Source organism: Penicillium vulpinum (assembly GCF_028829585.1).
Source record: "Penicillium vulpinum strain IBT 29486 chromosome Unknown utg000003l_segment0_segment0, whole genome shotgun sequence".
Lineage (NCBI taxonomy): Eukaryota > Fungi > Ascomycota > Eurotiomycetes > Eurotiales > Aspergillaceae > Penicillium > Penicillium vulpinum.
Window position 1 is genome coordinate 2,728,557 of NW_026643243.1, and position 24,700 is coordinate 2,753,256.

Genomic DNA, 24,700 nt, shown 5'->3' on the forward strand with positions numbered 1-24,700 from the left:
TGTTTTTGTTCCTTTAGATATTTTTGGACTTTTTTGATCTGGTAATAAATATAAAGTGGTCGACAATTGCCCTCAGTATGTAGCTGTGATTGTACGATGTTCCGCCACCTATGGTCCCGCTGCCCATCCTATCCTATTGGTACACATACACCGATACGCAGACAAGTCGGACTAATGGTTATAGCTATAGCCCGAAGCGTCGCTTCTGAGCTCAGGTATCTCAAGGCCATTTCAGCGCTGAAATTATGTATTGTTGCGTGGATGAAGAAGGGCAGGAAAGAATCCAGAGATCTTAGAGCACCCAAATCGAAATGCAGAACCTTTTCATAGAGTGACCCAGCGACCCTGGAACATTGGTCAATGAACAAATCCAGGTGATCTGCCTGAGACAAATCCCCGAGAAGGTCAAACATGCATGACTTTGGCTAATTCAAACCATACAATGACCTTCCAGTGTGAAGGTTTCCCTTCAACTTTCCAGCCGCGACTAGTTTGTCTATCACATTAAACAGCATCCCCTCACACCCTTTACCTCCCATTATATCAACAGCAACAGGCAGGACTTCAGTTCGATCTGTGATCCTTGAGTGATATTCAATTTCTCCAACTGGCAGAAATTAGACACAATACATTTACAAAGCTCTTGTATTTCGAGAAGACTTACTTGGCAATGCAAAATCAGGTGAACCTACGAACGAGGGAACACGATCGATTGCAAAACCCGACGGGATTCCTGGTGAATAAATTGGGTATGGGCCATCCCGATATATAGTATCTCCGGTCGACTGAGGATAGACAAATAAAGAATCTGAGCATGAATCTGGGCCGCCTGCCTGCCCATGAGAGTACCACCAACTGGCAAAGATACTCATATTGTGAAAGGCCTCATCCATAGATGTCTCTGCTTGTTCTGTTCCCCAATTCCACCGGATCGAGGGACTTGGATCGAGGAAAGGCAGCCGGCCTTCGTTCTTTTCTTTAAATTGAGTGTATAGTTTGGTTCCCACCAGCTGAAGCTGCTCCTTTGCAGTCAACAGCGGGAAAACATCACCCAGGAGATCAGCAAGTCCGGCACCATTTGCCTCTTTCGGGGCAGTAGAATTCCATATCTTTTCTATGTGAAAGACTTCGGCAGTCATGTTGAGAGTATCTGCAAGTGATTCAGTGAAGTCTAAAAGAATCTTATCGCTTTGGCTCGATCGGTTAGTGGGAAAGTCAACTAGGTATAGTTTTCGTGGCAGACTAGCGTCAGCTCCGAGACCGCCGTATAGTACTTTTGCAGCTTCTTTCCATAGCGTTGTGTTTCGGGTCAGCATTCCTAGAGCTCGTAGTTAGAGGATATTTAGCAACATCATATAGACTTGTGGGTATTATATACCAACTGTATCCATCTCGGGCGAGAGAGGTATGATCCCCTTCAGTAAAGCTGAATCATGGGACGGTCTGATTCCGTACACACCATTCACCCCAGCAGGAACACGTATGGAACCTCCAGTGTCTGTTCCTACAGTTAGATCAAGCCAGTCGTATGACGCCACTCCAGCTGCCGGGCCACTGCTTGAACTTCCTGGGTCTTGATAGCCATCTCCTCGTGGGTTGAATGGAGCATGGTAATCAACCCTATTTGTTTGATCAGCAAGGAAACAAATTGATGAAATCTCGTAATAGTACCAATCAGCTCTATGTTATGCCAGCTGCAATTAGACTCCATCTTGTGCCTTGGTGCTTGAGATCAAACTCACGTAGCCCACTAACGCGGATGATCAGCACACCCGAGCACCAAGGTGTAAGTTTCTGACTTACCTCTCCATTCGCGAATTGACTGGTCTTCATTTTTCCGATCAAAACAGCACCAGCATCAATTAGCTTCTGGATAGCTGGGGATGTCTCATTTGCGGGAGGAGACAGTTTATAATAAGCCCTATTTCCGCCACTGGACTTGATGCCAGCAATATCGAAGATGTCTTTCACTCCAAGACGGACCTAGGCCATAGTTACTCAGCCAATATGAAATAGGTAGATCATTTTGGTAACGAGGATGTTACGGGAGTTATGCACTAACTCCTGCTAGTGGCTTCGCTGGGCCCTTTGTGGAATACAGCCTTGATGGTACCCCAATGGTCATCGACCCGGCTCCCTGGTACACAATTAGATTGAGTCGGTGTGTTTTTGATTGATTCGAATGACGATACTGGTACAGCGGCAGGGATCACACCGTAAGAGCCATTTCCCCAGGGTATTAGGCCTTGCGTGAAGGCTCCTTGTTCGTCCGAATAGAGTCGATACGCGGCGTTTATTATTCCTGATGCTGGAGACCAGAAATATGGCCCAGGGGGAAGGAAAAGCTTAGAGGCATTGACCGGGCGTGGAAATATGGCTTCGACTCCATATTTTGACTTGGTTGTCTGTAAGTCCCGAATAACGTTATTTGAGTGCCCATTGTGGAAAATGACTTGACAACTGGTCAGTTCAGGCGCTGGCAAGTTATAAGTAATGATGGACTGCACCTTTCAAAAATCCAATATTGAAAACATCATCCAATGATTGATAAGCTGCAATAATTGCATCCAGAGAACAGTTATCGCTAGCGATGTCTATTAAAGTGATAGGATACAGAGATTCCATTAAATTCGCGACAGCTGGACTGGTGTCGAAGCCAAATGTACCAAGGGTCTTTGGCGGGAGGTAAAACAAAATTCCATTCAATTTGACTGTTTGACCCCTTAGCGAAATACAATATGTCATATGAGTCAAAGCTAGGAGTATCAGTTGGATAATGGAACGGAGAAGCATGGTAATTGCCAATGGATTGGGTAGGAGAAGATGGGAACAAGACGCATGAGCAAAAAGAGGAAGATGAAGATAGATTTGAAAGTATGTAGTAAAATCATTTGCTTGGGGCAAGAATGTAATGCTGTTGCCATACATGTAAGGGCTGTCCATCTTGCATAGGCTGACTCAATCACAACATCTACCAAATTAAAAACCAGGAAACCAGCAGCAGTTGGCTTTTCTGGTATGTCTTTGTATGTAATCGGAACGTAAGAGACAGGAAATATGGTGTTGTTACCATATCTCCAAGAAAAAAGGACTTCGTTAGTAGGGCTGCCTCTCGATGGTAATTTTGTATGGCGACCTGCACTAATTCCATCAACCCCAGGTGATCTGCATCGCGCATCCCGGGGCTCCCTCTATTGCCTCGCATTTTGACTCGTTTACTAGCTGGAAAATGGAAAGGCTACAAAACTCGTATTGGCTTAGATTTTATATTGCGTCGTCAGCCGACCCAACTCAGAACTTGGTAGATTGACCGTTCCCACGAATTCTCGCCAAGTAAGACCCGGGGATAAGTTGGACATTAGATTGAGAATTCCCAAATATTTATTTCACATGTCTCATGAGTCAAATGTGTCATTAGAACCCCAGTACTCTTTTTTCTTTTCTTGTTTTGCGTTGTCACCATCACAAAGACAGGTTTCACCATTACCAAAACATGTCTTCCAAATTGGTAAGCTCCTAAAATGGCGAATAGTCATTAGAAATACTGACTGAAGATTGATCAAGGGCAAATATGAGCCTATTAAGGGGCGGCCTGAAGATATCACCGCCTCGAGATACCCTATTATACAGCCAACTCCCAAGCTCATCTGGGTTGTGTTTGCCGCATCTATCGCCCTCTGTGCCGCAGCCATTACATTTTTAGTAGTCGAAATACGATGGAACTCAGCAACACCCTATAAGCAGTCGCTCTATCCTCAATTTGAGTCTCAAAAGTACACATGCGGCAATTCGACCGAGGAAGCAAAACGGAGAGGGTGTACCTTTGATGTCTTATCTATGAACTGGCTTCCAGAACAGTGTGCTCGCGACGAGGCACTGGAGTTTATCGATTATGCTGTAAACGAGACCTGGGTTTACTATCGGGATAGACATGCAGAACATCCAATTGAGGGTACGGATGAGTTGTCGGAGTTGGGGGATAAATTTTGGTGGTCAACACAGAGAGAGCACATGGTACATTGTGCATTCATGATATTGAGGCTCCACAAAGTCCTCGAGAGAGGTGGAAAAATTGATCATTTAACGGGAAGCTTTGGTCATACGAAGCATTGTGTTATGATGTTGTTGGATGCCAGCAAGGCGGATCCCGAGAATGACAGAGTAAACACGCCGGGAAATATTGCTCTTGGGTCATGCTAAATAGGCTTTTCCTGTGAATTTACGTTTGAAACTATAACATTGAGATAATCTACGACTAGAATTCATATAATCACTCATGTGGATGATAGAACTTCCCTTTCAACCTACGCCTCCGCCTCCGTCCCCTGGTCGCAAGATATTTGATCTTTCCCCGTCGCTAGACGTCTATAAACGTTCCATAATAGGCCAATTAATCCAATATATTGACATATTGCCCATTGGTGAACTGAGTATGTGAGAATGTCTGTCTCCATACTGACTTTACTCAACGTGGGTGGCCTTACATTGAACCCAGGCCTTGTTATAGGTTGTTTGGGCCCATGGAATGATTGTTCAAGAATCCCACATAAATTAGATCTTGTCTTGATTTGTATAATTTTTGCCACCTGAAATGTTACTTTGCACGCTGCACGCCCCATGTTGTCCAGCGTCAAGATGCAGCCGTGCGAGATAATTGGCCAAAATGAATGATCGTGGTGATTGTCGGTGTACACTAATGTTTTTCATTTCCTAGATGGGCAGTGAAGCATTGGGCCGTTCACATTAGGCAAATGCTGACATGATATCGGGAACTTAGCAGCCTTGCGGGAGGGGATTGTGGTCTCGCTGCTGGCGGTGACTACCGGATTCAATATCTTGATATCAGTATCTAGATGAATCTTTGGTATAAATACGATGACCCTCTCATCGTCAGCTACTTTTCCTTCCAACCGACCTAGCTGAACTGATATTTCGAGTCAGAACCTTCCAGTTTTAGTTTCCTTCATCAATCGATATCAAAATGAAGTATTTCAACCAAGCAATTTGCGTGGCCATTTTCGCCGCCGCATCTCTTGTGGGAGCTGCTCCTGTACCTGCCGGTAAGACTTCAAGCCAATCTGCTAACTTGAGTATTGATAAATTGTGCTCATAATATTCTAGAGGAGAAACGCGATCAGTACGATGTGACTATGAAGTGCCAGGCTGCCTACGCGGACCTTCTCGAGAAGCGCGATCAGTACGATGTCACCATGAAATGCCAGGCTGCATATGCCGACTTGCTCGAGAAGCGTGATCAGTACGATGTCACTATGAAGTGCCAGGCTGCATATGCCGACTTGCTTGAGAAGCGTGACCAGTATGATGTTACCATGAAATGCCAAGCTGCCTACGCCGATCTAGTCGAGAAGCGCGACCAATATGACACCACCATGAAATGTCAGGCTGCATATGCCGATTTGCTTAAGAAGCGGGATCAATATGATGTTACCATGAAATGCCAGGCCGCCTACGCGGACCTACTTGAAGAGAAATAGGTCTGAGTTGAAGAGTCTAGTATCTGTAGATAGTTTATATCCAATACTAAGCCTATCATACTCGATATGCATCTTTGATCGTACGAAGTCCCTAAGGACTTTTGATTGGCGTCTGTTATAGGATAGTTGGGGGATATAAGTATGAAGTCCACATATAAAAGCTCGTGCACAGAGGTCTTGATATACTACTAGCTTGCTAATCCCTACTGTCTTCCATTCGAATTCAAATTCCCCCTTTCCTTCTTTCTCACCCTCACCACCTCTTACGCCTTCAAATTCAACCTGACGGACCCTACCTTAAATCTTGCTTGAGCTGATGCCCCATCCGACACTGCGTGCTGCCCCTCCAGCCACCTTTCACCGCGGCACAAATGTGCCATAATTTCGGACCTATTTTATTTCTCAGAAAAATGCCGGATCATTCTTTCTACGAGGAAAGGGTTATCGTACTCGGCCGGCTCTTTGGGACTTGATATGCAACGAGACTATGCAACTTCTGACCGACTCTACTTTGCCGCTCATAGAGCCTGAAGATTGCCCCACCTGTCGCTCCTTGCCTGGGTTTGCTGCAATGCTCGATGCTGTGACGACCCGTGGGCCCTTGTCAAACCTTCAGAGCTCGATATGTCTGGTCGATCTATTCGCGCTGCGGCGCTCCTTCAGACGAGCCAATGGCCAAAATCCCGCAGCTGCTCTGGACGGTAGACCTTGAAGTAGGAGAAAGGAAGGTTGGCTAGATTGGGGCAAGTCTATGACGAAATCATATTGATTGGCTATGTGATGGAAACTACCCAGGTAGCTCGCTTTGGCGTGTTATACAAATGTGCTTTTAGGGGAAGCGTGGGCCTCTTATGCCCTGCGGGTGAAGATCTACGTTGGCGAATGACTTGCGGAGTGTGTATTACATTGTTTTTCAATACGAATTTTTTATTCTGTATTCATACTCAACCAGGTGCATCTGCATTAAGAGATAATTGCTCAAACATATTCCGAGGCCAGTATTCTGCAAAAGCCTATGATTTTTCTACAGTGACAAAAGACAACATCCGAGAACAAGAGACATACAAGGCATTGCCATCTCACACTGAAAATGTCTGAAGAGGGCCGACCTTTCACTGCACATGGATCAAGGTCGCTGGCAGAGAAATCGGAGGATGAGTCGTCAGAGAACTTCGTGATTGAACTCCACCAACGCAAGTCTCTACGGGTTTTACGCATTGCTTGTGTTCTAGAATCAATTGCTCTCATTTTACTGGCAGTTGGGCTCGTCCTTGCTTTTCAAGCGAGATCCTCAGAGTCAGATTCAGATCTTGAATGCGCCCGAAAAGTATCAGCTTATTGTAAGTTATTTCGCCGACGTCTTATGAGCCAAGAAAAATGGACAAGACAACAGAACTAATGAACATAGCACCTCTTCTTGGGGAACCTGACTTGATCAAGTATTCTGAGTATGATCTTCCACTGTACTTCAACGAGAAGACAGATTACCGTGGTCCACCAACCCCAGAGAGGGAGATAATGTGGGAGAAACTTTGGCACCGTACGTGATCTGATTTGAATAAACTTTTGAGTGAGACCTAAAAGCTGATTACATCAAACAATGGAGCAGAGGGTGCATTTGAGGTTCCTGAAGACAAGTTGGATATCATGAACAAATCACATTCAGGCAGAACATACAAACATGTTCCACTGGAGGTGGGAACCGGTTATGCGGCTCAGCTGGAAGTGCTTCATCAGTTGCATTGTGTGGTATGCTTACTTCGAACAAACAGTCTACTATAGGAACATCTACTAATCAGTTTTCACTTCCACTGCTCTAGCACATGCTCCGACAATGGTCCTACAAAGAGTACTGGCTTGACCAAGGACTTGACTTACCCGGAAGTCTTTATGGAGACCCAAAGCTCACGAGGATGCATCTAGGTACGTTTAGAAAAATATAGAAATATGTGCTGACATCGTTGGTAGATCATTGCATCGAGGTTTTACGAGCAAACATTATGTGTAAGTATGCAGTCGGCGATCATATATACCATGATAACTAACAATTTCTAGGTACGTCCGATGTGACGCCGATCCTCATAGAATTAGATCCAAAAGTAAGCACCAAGTCCTTCAGCATCTTATCGCCTTCGATTTCTGATTTTCAGAGCAGGCACCGTTCGGCGAGCGTGCTGATTTCCGGTCAAACCATAAATGCCGCAATTTCTGGGAGATCCGTCAATGGGTCATTGACCATACTGCTATCCCTTGATATTCAGTCTGAAGTCTGATTCAGATCCAGTGTATAAAATTCTGTTTGGTTACAATTAAGAGGTTCATATAAGAGTCTTTGTCATGAGAGAATCAAGCGCCATTTTGAACAACTACCAACTGTTGGAATTGATATTCGTTCAATTGACAGCAAATCTACATCTTCATAGAGCTTCTAGATCAAGAAAATTGTATCATCCAATCGCGGAGACTTACCTTCAAGTGACTAATAACTATTTAAAAGCAAACGTGCGCCGTGGTGGTAAGGGTAAGGCTCGTTCACTATAATAGTACCGAGTAGTCCCATTGGGGGCAAAAAGTAGGTTTTAGCGTTGGATTCAATATTGCGGTTAGGTAATCTCGAGGCAGATTAACTAACTAACTAGTGGACTGCATAAATATCCACTTGGTTCTAATTGATTGATTAATTGTGATTCTTATACCCGTTGCAGCCTTGTCATAACGTTGACAAGCTATACAGCCCCATCTGGCATCATCGAACCTATCCGACGCCGTTCCTGAAATAATGACTGGCTAGGCTTAGTGCCTTAAAACGACTAGGCGCCCCCTATAGCCCAGATTGTTCTTGTTGGCCATAATCAATACCCATAGTTATATAGTAGTCCGAGCTGTGCTACTAAAGCTAAACCGAGGATAGGTTTACGGGAGTCTCTAAACTCCTGAATCACCGCCAGTTTTTCATTAGTTATTTACTTATCAAGAATTTGACGAGGATAAAAATATGATTTTGGGATTGGTGTGATATTGGTGTATTTAAAATATATTGTAGGTAAAAATGAGCTATGGTGCACAGGAGATTGTCGTAGATAAGTTTTCCCTCCCTTTTATTGCGTCCATAGTAGGATCTACCATCTAGGTCCTAACCAAGTTAACCGAGGCATAGAAGTTCGTCGGTGGGTGTCTCAAAGTAAAGAATATACCAGTTACGGAATTCGAACTCGTATCCTCTACATTTCCATAAACGAGCAATTCGTGTAGAGTCTTGCCTGGTAGCTTACTATTACACCGGCCACTTCGTTTTCATGCAATCCATCTATCACGCGATCAAAATCAATCAATTAAAGCATGAAATCCTGCTGATCCTCCGATTTCAGCTAAGCGGGCTTACGTCGTTTTTCTTTTCTTTTCCTATTTCTTTCAATGGGCCTTTTCCACCAGTGACCAATTCTCCATATTCTTACTCAACTTTCCCCCGTGAATCTAAGCCGCCTTACCATCTCAAGAATGTCTTCGTTTTATGCCGCGGAAACCCCCGAACGGGTGAAAAAAGCCCAAGTAAGTATTTTATGATCCGATACTGATTTTCTACCATAGCAACGAATCAACCCTACCCCTCCTCTACCATGGACCCCGCGAAAACGGGCTATAGCTAACTTCCAATAAAGGGCCTACACCTCATAACTTCTTTAACCCCAAACGGACGAAAGGTCCACATTCTTCTCGAAGAACTCAAGGACGCCTATGGCCTTGAATGGACGACAAGCCTGATCGACCTCGATAAAAACGAACAGAAAAAAGACTGGTTTCTCAGACTAAATCCTAATGGTATCTCTTTTTACTTTTAATAGATGTACATTTTATTTCCCAGAATCAAGACTAATAAAAATAATTCAGGGCGTATCCCAATTTTGATCGATAACAACACAAGTCCACCCCACGTAGTCATGGAATCATCAGCTGAACTTTTTTACCTCGTCAATTTGGCAGACCGAAACAATCTTTTCTGGTTCTCGGATCCGATTGAACAAAGTGAGGCGTTCCAATGGCTAATATTCTGGCATGCTTCGGGGCAACCCAATCAAGGGCAATATAATTTTTTTCGAAACAATGCAGACCGAAACCCTCGTGAGTTTTATCCCTGGACCTTCTATATGTGCTTGCTGAGGAAATCTAGACGTAGTGGATCGTTTCAAGCGGGAAGTGCTGCGGGCTTACGATGTACTTGAAATCCGTCTTTCAGGGAGATATGGTGGTGGCACACGGAAATATTTGGCTGGGAAGGACAAGGGAAAATACAGCATCGCTGATGTCAACTCCTGGGCTTGGATACGAAACATTCGACGCATTGGATTCTCAGAGGATGAATTGGCCCAGTTACCTCATTTGCAACAGTGGGTGGATCGCATTGCGGTGCGACCGGCTGTCGAGCGAGGTTTGGGGGAGTGGTATGATGAGGATGTGCATCCAGAGTATTTGCTCGAGACTTCATGACTCTATAATGAAATAAAATCGACAGATCATGATGTCAATTCTCTAGAAAGAGTGCTTCAGACACTGTATATATCGATATTTCTGACTGATCACAACTCTCGTATACTTGTCCGTCGCATAAATTACACGCACGTTTTCCTAGAGCTGTGCCTCCAGATTGCTTCTTCTGGTCCTCGCCCCCCTATTCTCTAAGTGCTGCTTCTTATTCTCTATGTCCATCACGTCCAAACCCGCTCTAAATTTTAGTCCATTACCAGTTCTCATGGCTGTTACTCAAGGACCCACCCAGCCTAAAATTTGTCACTTACTGCCAGAATAGCCTCATGGAAGACGGGGATATCACACGTTCCGCAGCGTCCTAAAGTCTCTCTTACATATCGATAATCGCTATCACTGTCATACACAAGCCATATACATGGTAGTAGGAACATGAAAAAAATAAACATACAACAGTGAGGATTCGCTGGTGGTCACCCACCCAACTACTAACTCACCGGCGTGTGGCTTAAGTACGGCTGAGCGGACGGGAAGCCCTGTTTTCCACACCCTATGGTCGTATGTGGTTGGTATAAAGCTGGAGAGGGCCATAACTGAGAAGTATGAGGTGGTATCGAATTAGATTTTAGTCCCACGTTTCTCCAAGTCTCGACGACCCAGTTTTGGTAAAACCTACTTATTTCAAGCATAGTGTGACTGTATACACGTTGAATAATCCGATTCAACAAGTGAATTGAGAGTTGCTTCTATATCGCGCTTTATATTTTGGTGATTAAAAGAGTAGGAGGAAGTGAGATCCCGAGATAAGGAAAGGGGAGTGGGGTTGGGAATGTATATCGGGCCTAAGAGTTGGCTTCGTTGGCTCTGTTGTAATTTTGGTGGCTTCTCTGCATCGCTTCCTCCGCTTTGGATCTCTTGGTCTCGTGGCTTGCTTGATTCATCTGGCTCTTCATGCCTGGCTGGATCCTTACTGCTCTCTTGTGTGTTTGCGCAGGGAAACTAGGCATTGCATCTCTGAATGGTGATTTATCAGCGAAGGGCAAGTTATCGACCCCTAGATCACCTCATTAGGCTGCAATCACTACGGTCAGAGCCGGACCAAGCATCGGACAATTATCTAATATACTAATTAGTATGAGCTAGGATTATAATCCCTATCCGCACTCATGCGCAATAATCATGCTAATATGTCTATCCGTGTATCTAATACCAATCTGCAGCCTAGGGTGCATTTGATGAGAAAAGATGGTAATGTATAGTGTAAAGTCTCCTATACTGGTTTAATGGTCGCCTACAGAAGCAGCCAGTTTAAGAGATATGTATAATCGGGCACCGTTCTCGGCTTCTTATAGAGTCTCAAGTACATAAATACTAGTAGCTACTTTGTATGGTAACTATTGAATCTCCCGGAAATCAAAAGACTGTCTTCCGGTGTTTAAGCTTTTCGCTTGCGTCGAAAGCGGTCTTTGGAACTACCACACTGCTCTTTCAAAGAAGCGATCACTATTTATGGGGAAGACTAGCGTAATATTTAGGCTGCTCTAGCTTCAGCCAAAAGGTCACCCAAGCCTAGACACTAGTTGTGGATCTCCTCGTAGCAGGGGAGTTTGAAGGGCCTCTACTCAACAACAGTATTTTCTCTATGGTGCTAGGTTATAACCAGGGCCTATATAGGAGGTTGGTCTCTGGCTGGTGGGCTATCATGGATGGACTCGGCTTTTATCTTGGATCACTCTATAGGCATCAAAAGTGCTGTGATGGCAGACGGACTCTCATCTGCATTTGCGGAGGTATCTACTGTTACTGGAGAACTCGTCTCCACCAGACCATCTATTAATGACATACAAATCTTTTTAAGGGGGGCGATTACGCATACTTACGCCAGAAGAGATGTTCACCCTGTCTCCTCTCGGCCGTGTATGGTTATACTGGAAGATCTCGCTCGGTTTACTCGCTATAAGTTAGCAGATGGCGCGGAACAGATGGCTGCCATGGCCGGCCTAGGACGCGTTGTGCCTGACCGGACTGATCCTGGGGCCAATGGAGCGTATGCAGAATTCAGCAACATCATCCATATTTTGATGTAGGACTCTTTAGGAAAGAACCCCTTAGTCCAGGCCTCCTCACAGATTTTTTGTTCTTTAATATGGTATCGGGATAACAATCCATACAACTAACCCAGCAGCCCTCTTTACGCACTAGTGGCAGCTCGTCAACTGCGGATACTAACCTGTCGCACTCCTCGGCAGAACCGACATTAAATGGGGTGCAGGAATTGTCGGTACAATACCAGAAGGGAGGCCAGAGTTAGAGAATTTTCGAGCAAGTGGCACTAAGGTCGAGCGCGGAGGCGCCCCCTCGCCAACGCCGAAGCACGACTCCAAGATGTTCTTTCCTCTGGCTCATTGACCGAAACTCGTGCTATCATTAATATATCTCATTAATTAGAGATTGAATACTACTACTACTACTACTACTACTAATATCTTCTAGATCTAGATTACCAATCGGTATTGAGAGCCCTTTTCGAAAGTAGTTCTTAATTGTAAGAGCTGACATATCAAGGTCTCAAGCTTGAATACCCCATTGAATAGTTCTTAATACATTCATTAAAAGGATAGGACCTCGACCACTGTCAAACTCATAAAGCATGAATTTGACCCATTGGCGCTTCCAATAACTAGTTGGTTATGCTGATGTATTAATAATACCCTGGTCAAGTGGTTGAAAACAGGAGGTTGAGTTTGGCGGAAGCCATATAACCAGGGTATTTCGAAGTGGTGGAATACTATTATTAATAGCTTTCACTGTAGATTCGTGCGCTGAGAAATTATCCATAAGAAGCACTACCTTCCTATGAGTCATCATAGCATCAAACCACTGAGGCCATTCTTCAAAGATCTCTCTATTAATCTAGGCCTTACTATTCAACTTCCAGCCTATATTAAGATTATTAATATAACGTGGGAGTTAGTTAGTAAAAGGCGTGGGGCTTCTTAGCTGTGACTATATAGTATTTCTTAGTATAGGAAGTAGCCTGCATATCCTGCATATCCTGCATATCCTGCATAGCCTGCATAGCCTGCATAGCCTGCATAGCCTGCATAGCCTGCATAGCCTGCATAGCCTGCATAGCCTGCATAGCCTGCATAGCCTGCATAGCCTGCATAGCCTGCATAGCCTGCATAGCCTGCATAGCCTGCATAGCCTGCATAGCCTGCATAGCCTGCATAGCCTGCATAGCCTGCATAGCCTGCCATAGCCTCCCATAGCCTGCCATAGCCTGCCATAGCCTGCCATAGTGCTACAACCTGCCCCTGGACTGGCAAGTTACACACTAGGCCAAAAAGACCACCATGTCTGAGCATTACGCTCAGATATTCCAGGCTCCGATATATACAGTGCGACATGACACGTAGCCTGCATAGCTTGCATAGCCTGCATAGCTAACTATAGTATAGGGGCCATAGATATATACCAATAGACCAAGCTTTTAGCTTATCAGAGCCATCTGAATTGTAACAAAAAAAAGCTGTAATTCTAGTCTTCTCCTTCTTTCAAGGCCTCGGCAAGGATACGCTTCCAAAAAAAAGGCTAGTTTCATCACAATTAAATATATCCCATAGCTTCAGAAGCAAGCTCTAGGGTGCTTCTGGCTTCACTATAGTATAAACGACTTTGTATTGATTCACAGTGCTGAAATCCAGCTAGCGAGCCATTGCTAAATACAGGTATTCAATACCAATATAGATAGGTAGCTGACCCCCAAAAAAAGCGCGGCTTTTATGTACAACCTCTTGGAATATGACTTTCAGAGAGTTTTATCCAATGGATAAGGGCCCTTTTAAGGTCTAGCCACCGCGCTATTCGAGTACGCTTTGCATTAAATTGGTGCTTTCAGAGCTCCGTATCAAGGTGAAGGTATCTGGAGGAAAGGACTTCAGGATTTCAGAGATTCTAGATTGAGAGATACGATGATCGTACGTCTTCTAGAACCAATTTGCTAAATGGTTATGCGTAAGGGGTTGGTTCGGTGGTACTCTCAAAGAGCGAACATTTGGAAGGCTGCGATAGACCGGCGAGGCATTTTATATTGGTTGAAATAGCTGAAAAATGACGTATGAATCCCTAAGACTTTTTTGCACAGGAGAGGGTGTATATTGACGACATTCGTAGAAAGGAAGTTTTAGGGATTTTTGGTCAAAATTGACTGCCGTACACCGGTCCGGGTTATATATCCGGTCCAGTCACTCCGCAAAAGTCTCCGTCAAATTAGATAAGCGCCCCACTTATTTATAGTTAAGTATCCAAATCCCATTTAGTGATTGACCTCGAAGGTATGGAGAGAACTCGTTTCCGCTCGGTATATTAGGATGAATAGGTCCAAGAGAGGCTCTTGGAACCATTGATTTTTTAAAAAGGCATATGTTATGTTAAAACGCGGTAACTAGGTTAAAAAATAAAAAAAATACCTAGAAAAATGCGCATGTGGAGCTAGTTTAGACGGAGACATTTGCGGTAGAACTGTATATGGATACATCCAGATATTGATATGCAGAATGTAGTGTTACGTATTGGGGAGACAGTCGAGGTTAGCAATTATGCCTGTCGATCGGCATGTCTACCCAGAAATTCAAAAGATTGGAGTGACATAAAAACATGTCGCAGATGGGAATTCCTCCAATTGCAAAAAGCTCAGACGTCGGCCATTCAAGTCATTCGTTTTGCTTTTGAAAATTAGTTCAGCAATATCACTAGAAGCATCCTCAGGCACTGGCATGTTATATATCACTATAAAGCAACAGCCATGGGTTTCAACAGTTTCGACAGTCTGGTTCATCAAATCGCTTGGACGCCCGCCGCACTATCAGAGACGCCACTGAGATTTCAAAAGGTGGTCTTTTTGGCAAGTGACAGAGAGAAAAATATCAATTTGTCTTCCTACATGCAGCAAGTTGCCGACGAGGGTCTTGAATCAGCCATTATTTGTGAAATCTCGGAGCTGGGTCCATCACTGATACCTGGTACCATCATTGTTCAGATCCCGGATTTGGCAAGAGTTAGGGATGGTGTCTATGACGCCGCGACCAGATCATGCGCGAATTTGGTTGCAGCAGCTCAGATGCTGCTCAAGCTCAGCAAAATCAAGGGCCAGGCAAGTATGAACACGGCTTGCAAGCTATTTTCTATTATCAGCCTGGACTCTAGTGTCAACGACCTAGGATTCGCCCCGCTTCGTGGCCTAGCCCGTGTGTTGCAGATGGAAATCCCAGAGATCTTCGGTGGACTATTCGAAGAAAGTCGAAAGTGTTTCCCATTTTCTGCTATCAGATATGCCCGGGGTTATGACGTGGTCAGGATTTTTGAAGGTGTGGCACAGACGGGTTCACTCCAGTCTCTTGTCAAGCAACCAAACCAGAAAGCGCTAATATTCAGCTCTGATGGTACATACCTGATTACAGGCGGAACACGAGGCGTGGGCCTTGAGGTTGCAACTTGGATGTGCGAACGGGGTGCTAGAAACCTTTTACTGGTGTCCCGCCGTGGTCTCTCGTCATATCATGGACCGGAGAATGCAGACCAACATTCAGATTTTGAAAGGCTCATCTCAAGAATTGCCCAGCTAGAAGCCCAAGGTGTCCGTATCGAAGTTCTTGGAATTGATGTCGCCCAGCCTAGGGCAGACTCGGCTTTGGGCCAAGCTATCAAAGATCTAAAAATGCCCACGGTGAAGGGAGTCTTCCATGGGGCCGGTATTTCTGGCTACCATACACTTCAGCGTTGCACAGCATCTGATATTGGCGAAGTATTATCACCAAAGGTGGTCGGAGCGTTGAACATTACTGCCTTGTTCCCACCGGGGCAGCTAGACTTTTTATTTCTCGCCTCTTCAATTGGCCAGCTGATTGGTTTTCCTGGCCAGTTAGCGTACGCCGCAGCGAATTCATTCCTGGACGAATTGGCGTTGCATAGAAGAAGCCAAGGAGACCGTTGCACGTCAGTTCAATGGGGGGGTTGGCGCGACGTTGGACTGATGGCACAAAGCAAGTCGGTAACGCGTATGCTTAATAAGGGAATGCAAGCTGCGGGAATTGCAACCGTTACAAAAGAAGAGGCATTCAAAGCCTGGGAGCAAATTGCACACCTTGACACAGGCAATGTTGCTGTCGTTCGTGTGTTAGAGCCTGAGCCCGGCGAACTGCCAAGGCATCCCATGCTCAAGAACTTCATAGCGCGTCCACAGCAAGAGAGGAACACCGATTTTTCCAAATACCCTGAGCATGCCGTTGCAGTGGTTGGGATGGCATGCCGAACAGCAGCGGGAGATACGTTGGAAGACTTCTGGGAGGTGATAGAAGAGGGACGCAGCATGGCGCGGGAGATGGATGCCAAGCGATTTCCCGATGTACCCCAAGGCAGATTGTGGGGAAATTTCCTATCCGACATCGATTCTTTTGATCATCAGTTTTTCAAAAAGTCAAAACGCGAGGCGTCGGCGCTAGATCCGCATCAACGCCTACTGCTCCAAACTACATACCATGCGCTCGAATCAGCGGGATGCTTCGGTTATGGGAAGCAACAGAAACCGGAGAGCTATGACAAGGAAAAGAATGAAGATACTACAGGCTGCTTTATTGGCATGAATGCGCCTGATTATCCGCTCAACCTATCCTGCCACCCACCCTCGCCGTACACGGCCCTTGGAATGCTTCGGTCATTTGTTTCCGGGCGATTAAGCCATCATTTTGGCTGGACTGGTCCATCACACGTCATCGATACTGCTTGCTCCTCGGCCATGGTGGCCATTCACCAAGCATGCCAAGCTATCCAGGCGGGTGAATGCACACGAGCCGTTGCTGGTGGTGTTAATCTGATTACAAACACGGCATTATCCGAAGCCCTAAGGGCAGGTGGATTTACCAATCAGACTGGTGGCTGTAAGACATTTGATGCATCAGCCGATGGATACTGCCGGGGCGAGGCCGTAGGTGTGGTGGTCCTCAAATCCCTAGCCAAGGCGCTCAAAGATGGGGATGACATACAAGGTGTTCTGCTAGCTACTGCAAATAATCAGAATGTCAATTATACTAGCATCACGAACCCTGTCTTGGAGAGCCAGGTTGCACTGTATAAAGAAGTGTTAGCTCGTGCTGGGATTAGCCCAAAGGATATATCCTATGTCGAGGCCCATGGCACGGGAACACGCAGCGGCGATCCAGTCGAGGTCAGTGCGATCCGCCAGGCTCTAGGAGGTGTGAAAGAAAGGTCTCACCCTTTGCATATCGGTGCGGTGAAGCCTAATGTCGGCCATGCTGAGGGTGCTTCCGGTGTGGTGTCATTGATCAAAGTTTTGCTCATGTTGAAACACGGCAAAATCCCCCCGCAAGCTGGATTTCGAAATTTGAATCCAAATATCGCTCCTCTTGAGCCAGATGGACTGGCTATCTCAAAATCATTACATGCCTGGGATGACAAGTGGAGATTGGCACTGGTTAATAATGCTGGTGCTTCAGGAAATAATGCATTCGCGGTTCTTGCGCCTGCACCTGTGTGCCAACATATCTCGAATTCGGCTGTGGAGTCAGCTGCGCCTGATTTGGTCAAGGCAGCTTGGCCTATTTTCATTTCTGCGGCCTCCAAAGAGAGCCTCTTGGCTTATTGTGCGACATTCATGGACCGAATCCGCAATGGCAGGTTTGCTTATCAGCCATTGTCCCATGTTTCTTATGCTTTAGCAACGAAGCAAAACCGCCAACTTCAGCACACATTCTGCACCACAGCAACATCTAGTATGTACTTGCGAGCGTGTTCCGTCTTTTGACACCAGGATCTTGAAACGAAGAGCAGCTTACTCTATGATCCCACACAGTTGATAACTTGCAAACCCAGTTGTCTGAGCTCGAAAGACATATCACGGCATCCCCAAATCCAAAGCCTATCGTTCTTATGTTCAGCGGACAGAACGGGAACATTGTACCAGGGGCTAAGTTGATGTACAGTGGTTCCTTACTCTTTAGGAAATATCTCCATAAGTGCGAGGAAGTGATGCAGTCCCTCGGCCTGCCTAGTCTATTGACAGCTGCATTAGAGGGAATTCAAGGTGATGCCGATCTCGTCATCAGACACGCCGCTATGATTGCAATTCAGTACTCCTGTGGAATGGCGTGGATTGACTCAGGTATAATTCCACAGGCAGTTTGTGGCCACTCGTTGGGAGAATGGACAGCGATGGCAATTTCAGGCGCCATCCCGCTAGAGGAATGTATGAGGCTTGTGACTGGGTAAGTTGGACGTCTCCATTTGAAAATTTATTGCTAGCGAGAAGATCTGATAAGTCTCTAGTGAGTGAGCCCCAATGTTACTCAAAAGTTCCCAAGGTAAAGGAATGGAATGATAACGTGGGAGCTTGAAATTAGGACGCGCCGAACTTATCCAAAAGCTTTGGGGGGCAGACAAAGGAGCAATGATTGCTATAGACACCGACTTACTTGCAGCAGACATGACCCCAACAAGGCATTTGAGCTTCTTTCGAGAGGAGTACCCTGAGACCAAGCTTGATATTTCATGTTACAATGGACCCAACAACTATGTTGTTGCAGGCGCCACTGCTGACATCGAAACACTCGAATCATATTTGAAAAGCAGCAAGGCAAATGGTGAAAGGATACGGTATAAAGTCATGAGAGGGATGCACGCTTATCATTGCGCCTTGGTTGACTCGATACTAAGCCACAGTGCAGAGCTATGCGCTCCAGTAGATTACAGGGTTAGTGCAGAAAACATTTCCAATAAACTAGCAGCAAATCTCTGACTTGAAGCAGGAGACAACATTTGCGTTTGAAACATGCCACGAAGGTCCCTGGGATATTCCAGGGGGGGATATAATCGCTCGGAATACGCGTGGGGCTGTCTACTTCACCCAAGCCATTTCGCGAATTGTGAATCGCCTCGGGTCCTGTACGTTCCTGGAAGCTGGGATCGGAGGTCCTATCATATCGATGGCGCGGAACGCGCTTCTGCAATCCCAGTCCCAGCACATATTCATTTCAATCGGTGCGAAGGACCCAGTGCAATCCCTAGCAGATGCCACAGTCTCACTGTGGAAGGCTGGGCAATCCGATTTGCAGTTTTGGCCATTCCACAGAGAGGAGCGGTCAGGCTATGTACCCACCGCGCTACCGTCTTACCAGTTCGAGAAAAATGGGCATTGGATTGAATATACCGGAATCCCCAACCATACAGAAAACAGAAATGTGCAACCGCCGCAACAATCGCAACAACCTAGAACATGCCCCCACTGCTTGAAGGATACAAGTGACTTTTCCTATATCTCACGGGATGATTCAAAGGGTCAGAGTGGAAATCAGTACAATTTCACTATCGATATACGCAGTCGCCGTTATCAAGATCTCGTCAAAGGTCATGCCGTGGTAGGATCCCCGATATGTCCAGCTGGGATGTACCTGGAGCTAGCTTCGCATGCTATCACCTTATTGCCAGATGCAGTTTATATCAGCGCCCCTTGGGAGATTGTGAGCCAGGGCTTAGATATCAAAGCGCCTTTGGGCTTAGACGCAAAACGAGCAGTCACACTGTCATTGACAAACCAGGCGAAGAACTTGTGGGAGTTCGAGCTCTCATCCACGAGAAACCAAAGCACACAAACTTCGCATGCCACCGGCGTTATCTGCTTGCAGCAGGGGAATAGAAGGAATTCTTCCGAGGGCGGCAGTGATAGAGCCAAATGGGATCGCATCTCTAACTTGCTAGATGAAGATGAGGACACAGAATCCTTGCGTGGCACGATGGTGTATAAGGTCTTTGGTAAAATGGCCAAGTATTCGCCGCCCTACAAGGGTATCAAATATCTAGTTGGTAAAGGAGTAGAGGGCGCAGGCGACATCAAAATGCCGGGACAAGACTTGGATGCCATCGCTAAATCACCAAACTCTAAAATTGCTGACCCATTGCTTATGGACAACTTCTTGCAAGTAGCAGGTGCATTCGTGCACTCACTTCGCGAGAGTGAAAGGGAATTGGACGATGAAATATCCTGTGTCTGCACAGGGATGGGTTTGGTTGGACCTTTGAGTGAGCTGCATGGTAGTGGTGTATACCGAGTCTACACGAAGATTCTCCAGGAGGACAAAAAGCAGATTTTGCTGGATGTTTTCGCTTTCGATAAAAAAACCAAATTGATGATTTGGTCTGCCAAGGGCCTCAAATTTGCCAGAATCCCCAGAAATTTGCTGAGCAGGATCGTGGCGGTGGCCAGCCCAGAATGGAATCTCGAGGAACAGGCAATTAAGCTGCCAAAACCTATTGCTCCAGGTGCCTTGCCGGTACCTGAGCCCTCACAGCAAACAACGTTCCCTGTGACATCGGAAGATACTAGCAAGAATTATACGTCGATCGACGTATTTAGCGACGTTCAAGATATTCTCAGCGAGTCGCTAAATGTCGATATACAGGAAATCATCATGGAGGCGTGGATGGAGGATCTTGGCGCTAACCCGCTGATTGGATCTGAGATCCTAGCGCTTGTGACCACAAAATATGACATCGACATCGCAACCGATGCTTTCGCGATGGTGACGACCGTGAAATCTCTGTGCGAACTGATTTCAGATCACCTGAGTATTGGAGCTGCTCAGATCAAAAAGGATGAAGACATTGGTGACAAAAAGCCAGATTTGAGCGTTGAAGTAGCCAATCAGACGCCTCCAGATTGGCAAAAGACGATTTTTGAGATCCTAAGTCGGTCTCTCGAGCTGAATATTGTAGAAATCAAAATGGAGTCAAAGATGGAAGATTTGGGCGCCGACTCCCTCGTCGCCGCAGAGATCGTTAGTCACCTGAATGATGCATTCAAGCTGAGTGCCTCACCCACGGATTTTGCCACGGTTGAAGACGTCAAATCGCTCTGTGACTTCATTTCCACGGCCTTGGGTATAGCTCCATTAAAGAGACGAATCTCAAGTTCGGCCAGTGATTCTTCCGAAACTCCGTATTCAACGCTAATTACATCGGAGACAAAAGACCTGGAGTTGGTCAGCCCAACAAGCGATGAGAAGCAAGCCTCTATCCAAGATAATGCAAGGTCACTGTGGGAAAGCTTTCGAAGAATCCGTCGTCGCTTTGATCACCACGCCATAGAGAACAAGCTCGCCGGATTTTGGGATCATGTATACCCACAGCAGCTGAGCGCAGTTGCTTCCTTTATTGTGGAAGCTTTCGAGAAGCTTGGCTGTCCTATCAAGACATTCACTCAGGGAGAAAAACTACCTGAGCTCCAAAACACACTGCCTCGGTGGCATAGAGAAGTGCCGCGATTATGGGAGATCTTGGAAGAAGCTGGCATCGTCGAAAGGGCTGGAGAAAGCTTCGTGCGCGGTTCAGCGCGCATTCAGAATGATGGTGATAATCTTACTGTGAGGTTGATTTCGGACTTCCCTCAGTATACATCGTCGCACGGCCTATTCCAGCTCATTGGACCACACCTAGCCGATTGTTTGACAGGAAAAATTGATCCCGTTTCCATTCTTTTCGGCAGCAAAATGGGACGAAATCTCCTGGCGGACTATTATGCCAACGCACCTGATCTTAATACCGCGACTAAGGTCCTCTGTGAATTCTTCTCCGCCGCAATTCAGGACCGAAGCCCCAACCCTGATCACGAGCCCTTCCGTATCTTGGAAATAGGAGCTGGTACAGGTGGTACAACCAAACATCTCGTCCCGGTGCTACAGGCCACCGGGCTCCCGTTCACCTATACCTTCACAGATATCTCGGCATCGCTCCTCACGCATGCGAAGAGAACAACATTCAAGGGCATCGCAGGGGTGGAATTTCGGAAACTGAATATTGAGGAAGATCCCAGTGAGGATTTGCTGGGGCGTTACCACATTGTTCTTTCGACAAACTGCATACATGCAACACACAAGCTTCGGGGAAGTCTGGCTAATATCCGCAAGCTCGTACGACCAGATGGCTGTGTTGCGTTAGTCGAAGTAGGACAAAAGCGTGCATGGTATGAGCTGGTATGGGGGCTTTTGGATGGGTGGTGGTTTTTCAATGACGATCGCACTTACCCACTCCAAAGTCCGTGGGAGTGGGAGCGAGCAATGCATGACACTGGATTTGCAGACGTCGATTGGTCCGAGAGCGCGAGTCGCGAGTCAAGAGATGTTCGGGTGATTTGTGGAATGGCGAACGAGGTAAAGAACTCATTTTCGACCAAGGCAACCTCGATGCTGTTGCACCGCGGTTCAACTTCTGCTGACCGCAACCTATTCCTAATTCCTGATGGTTTTGGCTCTGGTGCGGTGTTTGGCGCACTTACACCGCTACTGCAACGTATCACAGATCTCTCTGTTTACGCACTCAATAGCCCGTTTCTCAGAAATATTCCGAATTTGGAAAGCCAGACCTCTCTCGAGGAGCTTGCCGGCATTTACGTTACAGAGATTAAGCGTCGACAGCCAAGAGGTCCTTACCTGATCGGAGGATATTCCATCGGCGGTGTGATAGCCTATGAAGCAGTGCGACAGCTTCTTGAGGCTCAGAATGAGGTTGAAAAATTGTTCCTGTTTGACACAATATGTCCGACTCTCGGGAACTGCCTCCCAGACAATTTGGCCGAATTTTTAGACTCCATTCGTACCATCGGAATGACCAATGGGAATGCAATTCGACGTCTCATAATGAGTGATCATTTTGCCTTTTCCCGGCAGCTGCTGATGAGGTATCAAGTAAGCAAATTACCGGGAAAGAAGACCCCACCAGTTGTGCTGGTCTCGGCCAAGGAGGGCGTGGATAAGCAGGATGAGATCCCGAGGCCAAAGGTGAGGCCAGAGGAGCAGAACATTGCAGACTGGTTTTTGGATGATCGCACTGGCGATGAATCCTTCGGGTGGAATGGACTTCTAGGAAGCGGAAACGTGAGCGTTATTCGCGCTGATGGCAGTCACTTCTCCTTGATGTTGTCTTCCAAGGTCAGTCATTACCAACACATATTGCTGAGCATATACTGATATATAATACAGATTCATGGATGGGGCTCAAACTTTGTAGATCTTCTTGTTTAGGCGCCGAGCACGCGTCGTGATTATATTTTTGGCCTCAGGCTACATAGTAGAGAGCCTTAGGCAAAAGTACAAGCACCAGAACAAATATCCAGAATACATATCTCGTTTGACCTCTTGAATTGTAACTCTCTGTATTCTATTTTTCAAGAATAAAAAATGAGCGAAAAAATAGCCATGGTGTAGGTAGATTGTATTACTCCTATGAGCACGCATCTTTTCTCAAAAGCAAACTACATCACATTGTTGGTTCAAAAAATATATATAGTCCCGAACTGAATAAAAGTTCGAATTTCCGACCTTTTTGTGCGTGGCACATCAATTCGAAAATTTATATCCAACACATATAAATAACAGACTGGGATGCACCCCCCACCCCCCCAATATCCCACTTCTCTCTCTTCATCATCTTCTCAATAACCTACTCCGAAATGACTTCTCTTGATCTTTGTCAACTAATGAATGGTGGCGCAAATTTTGGTAATATGCTCCAGGCTCTCCATGCGTAACGAACGCAGCAGTAGGCTTCCGCAGAACCCAACCAGACCCGGACCCAACCCAAACCCGGGTTGGGTCCGGGTCCAAAATCTCAACCCAGCGCCGGGTTCTAGGTTACTACCCTCAACCCGGACCTATACTGGGGCCCCAATTGGGTTACAAATATAACAAACTTACCAAGTATCACAATACAGTCTATTTAACGCTCGTTTTATCACCTTATATATATAAAATTCACTTTTTTTATATTTTCTCTACTTTATCTAGTTAAATTTAAATTAAATTAAGAGTATAAGTATATTAGATCTAGATCTATACTGGTGCCTCGAGATACCATATGTTGCGAGATGCGCCATAGCCAGAGTTTGCGGCTGCTTGAACTGACAAACAACTCAAAGTAACAGCAGCAATAGTCTGAAGATTGTTATAATGCATGATAGGCTTGATCTGAATGGCCTGAGTGACTGATCAGTTATAAAGAGAGTTTTCTTAGGAGGAACTAACCTTCTTTAATACATCGACTTTAGGAGCACTTTAGAACGCCACGCAAACAAAATGTAAAAAATACATAGCACCCCGCACAGATTTTCTTACCCATACTATTTTAGTATCGCGTGTCTTTATGGTCTTACTAAGACCCCACGGGGGTTTCAACCTTGGAAAGTGGTTGAGCTACATAGTTCGTTGGCTGGGGGATTTCGCTGCGTTTCTTCTCATTTCCTGTCACTCATTCTTTCTTTCTCTCTCTATAGGAGTTTTTTAATTGAGCACTTATCTCGTTTATTTGATCTGACTCGTTACAGGCTCTTCGGGTTATTCTGCAGGTTTCTGCAGGCTTCGCGGGTTATCATAGCGACCAACACGGGTTTGTATGGGTTTCTGCAGGCTTTACCTACTAAAGCTGAATCAAATTAGCCAACTATTATTGTGCAGAGCTTTAGTACTACAATGCATCAACCCGGTATGCTGTGTCTGGATAGCCGACTGACTTCTCGTAGCGAATGCTCCCGTTCCGCCACGGGTCTATTGGAAAGAGCACGAGCGTGAATTCTAGTGATGCCACGACTTGCACGCGATCTGCTCTCAGTCCCGGCTACAGGTGCAGGAGTCGACATACTTTTCAGTAGTGCGCAAGACATC

The 24,700-nt window shown here is 45.9% G+C and overlaps 9 protein-coding genes across 9 annotated transcripts, besides 4 other annotated features; 7 read left to right on the forward strand and 2 right to left on the reverse strand.

Annotated features, from left to right (window-relative positions):
• Positions 1-38: part of a sequence feature (Protein overlapping with rRNA (N7479_006147, KAJ5958997.1) was converted to a misc_feature.) that runs on past the window's edge.
• A 113-nt stretch (positions 39-151) lies between these two features.
• Positions 152-230: a sequence feature (Protein overlapping with rRNA (N7479_006147, KAJ5958997.1) was converted to a misc_feature.).
• Positions 231-425: 195 nt separating this feature from the next.
• Positions 426-2,793, reverse strand: N7479_006148 (uncharacterized protein; the record flags this gene model as incomplete). Its single annotated transcript, XM_057253844.1, has 8 exons — positions 426-607; positions 665-1,318; positions 1,379-1,620; positions 1,804-1,822; positions 1,854-1,983; positions 2,063-2,137; positions 2,193-2,501; positions 2,533-2,793. The coding sequence occupies 8 exons, from the start codon at positions 2,791-2,793 to the stop codon at positions 426-428; spliced, it is 1,872 nt and encodes a 623-aa protein (XP_057107706.1).
• A 700-nt stretch (positions 2,794-3,493) lies between these two features.
• N7479_006149 (uncharacterized protein) lies at positions 3,494-4,200 on the forward strand (the record flags this gene model as incomplete). Its single annotated transcript, XM_057253845.1, has 2 exons — positions 3,494-3,508; positions 3,565-4,200. The coding sequence occupies 2 exons, from the start codon at positions 3,494-3,496 to the stop codon at positions 4,198-4,200; spliced, it is 651 nt and encodes a 216-aa protein (XP_057107707.1).
• Positions 4,201-4,981: 781 nt separating this feature from the next.
• Positions 4,982-5,495, forward strand: N7479_006150 (uncharacterized protein; the record flags this gene model as incomplete). Its single annotated transcript, XM_057253846.1, has 2 exons — positions 4,982-5,060; positions 5,122-5,495. 2 exons carry the CDS (start codon positions 4,982-4,984, stop codon positions 5,493-5,495), a joined length of 453 nt encoding a protein of 150 aa, XP_057107708.1.
• A 487-nt stretch (positions 5,496-5,982) lies between these two features.
• Positions 5,983-6,207, forward strand: N7479_006151 (uncharacterized protein; the record flags this gene model as incomplete). Its single annotated transcript, XM_057253847.1, has 1 exon — positions 5,983-6,207. One exon carries the CDS (start codon positions 5,983-5,985, stop codon positions 6,205-6,207), a length of 225 nt encoding a protein of 74 aa, XP_057107709.1.
• A 378-nt stretch (positions 6,208-6,585) lies between these two features.
• On the forward strand, positions 6,586-7,749 carry N7479_006152 (oxidase ustYa family protein; the record flags this gene model as incomplete). Its single annotated transcript, XM_057253848.1, has 7 exons — positions 6,586-6,835; positions 6,904-7,035; positions 7,105-7,244; positions 7,316-7,418; positions 7,464-7,499; positions 7,551-7,594; positions 7,651-7,749. The coding sequence occupies 7 exons, from the start codon at positions 6,586-6,588 to the stop codon at positions 7,747-7,749; spliced, it is 804 nt and encodes a 267-aa protein (XP_057107710.1).
• A 1,244-nt stretch (positions 7,750-8,993) lies between these two features.
• On the forward strand, positions 8,994-9,980 carry N7479_006153 (uncharacterized protein; the record flags this gene model as incomplete). The annotated part of the gene is made up of 4 exons (XM_057253849.1): positions 8,994-9,044; positions 9,155-9,314; positions 9,384-9,614; positions 9,664-9,980. The coding sequence occupies 4 exons, from the start codon at positions 8,994-8,996 to the stop codon at positions 9,978-9,980; spliced, it is 759 nt and encodes a 252-aa protein (XP_057107711.1).
• A 323-nt stretch (positions 9,981-10,303) lies between these two features.
• Positions 10,304-10,335: a sequence feature (Protein overlapping with rRNA (N7479_006154, KAJ5959004.1) was converted to a misc_feature.).
• Positions 10,336-10,433: 98 nt separating this feature from the next.
• Positions 10,434-10,599: a sequence feature (Protein overlapping with rRNA (N7479_006154, KAJ5959004.1) was converted to a misc_feature.).
• Positions 10,600-11,968: 1,369 nt separating this feature from the next.
• Positions 11,969-12,386, forward strand: N7479_006155 (uncharacterized protein; the record flags this gene model as incomplete). Its single annotated transcript, XM_057253851.1, has 2 exons — positions 11,969-12,024; positions 12,227-12,386. The coding sequence occupies 2 exons, from the start codon at positions 11,969-11,971 to the stop codon at positions 12,384-12,386; spliced, it is 216 nt and encodes a 71-aa protein (XP_057107713.1).
• Positions 12,387-12,951: 565 nt separating this feature from the next.
• Positions 12,952-13,257, reverse strand: N7479_006156 (uncharacterized protein; the record flags this gene model as incomplete). The annotated part of the gene is made up of 1 exon (XM_057253852.1): positions 12,952-13,257. The coding sequence occupies one exon, from the start codon at positions 13,255-13,257 to the stop codon at positions 12,952-12,954; it is 306 nt and encodes a 101-aa protein (XP_057107714.1).
• Positions 13,258-14,784: 1,527 nt separating this feature from the next.
• Positions 14,785-23,011, forward strand: N7479_006157 (polyketide synthase; the record flags this gene model as incomplete). Its single annotated transcript, XM_057253853.1, has 4 exons — positions 14,785-17,767; positions 17,848-18,259; positions 18,384-18,744; positions 18,779-23,011. 4 exons carry the CDS (start codon positions 14,785-14,787, stop codon positions 23,009-23,011), a joined length of 7,989 nt encoding a protein of 2,662 aa, XP_057107715.1.
• Positions 23,012-24,700: the final 1,689 nt, after the last annotated feature.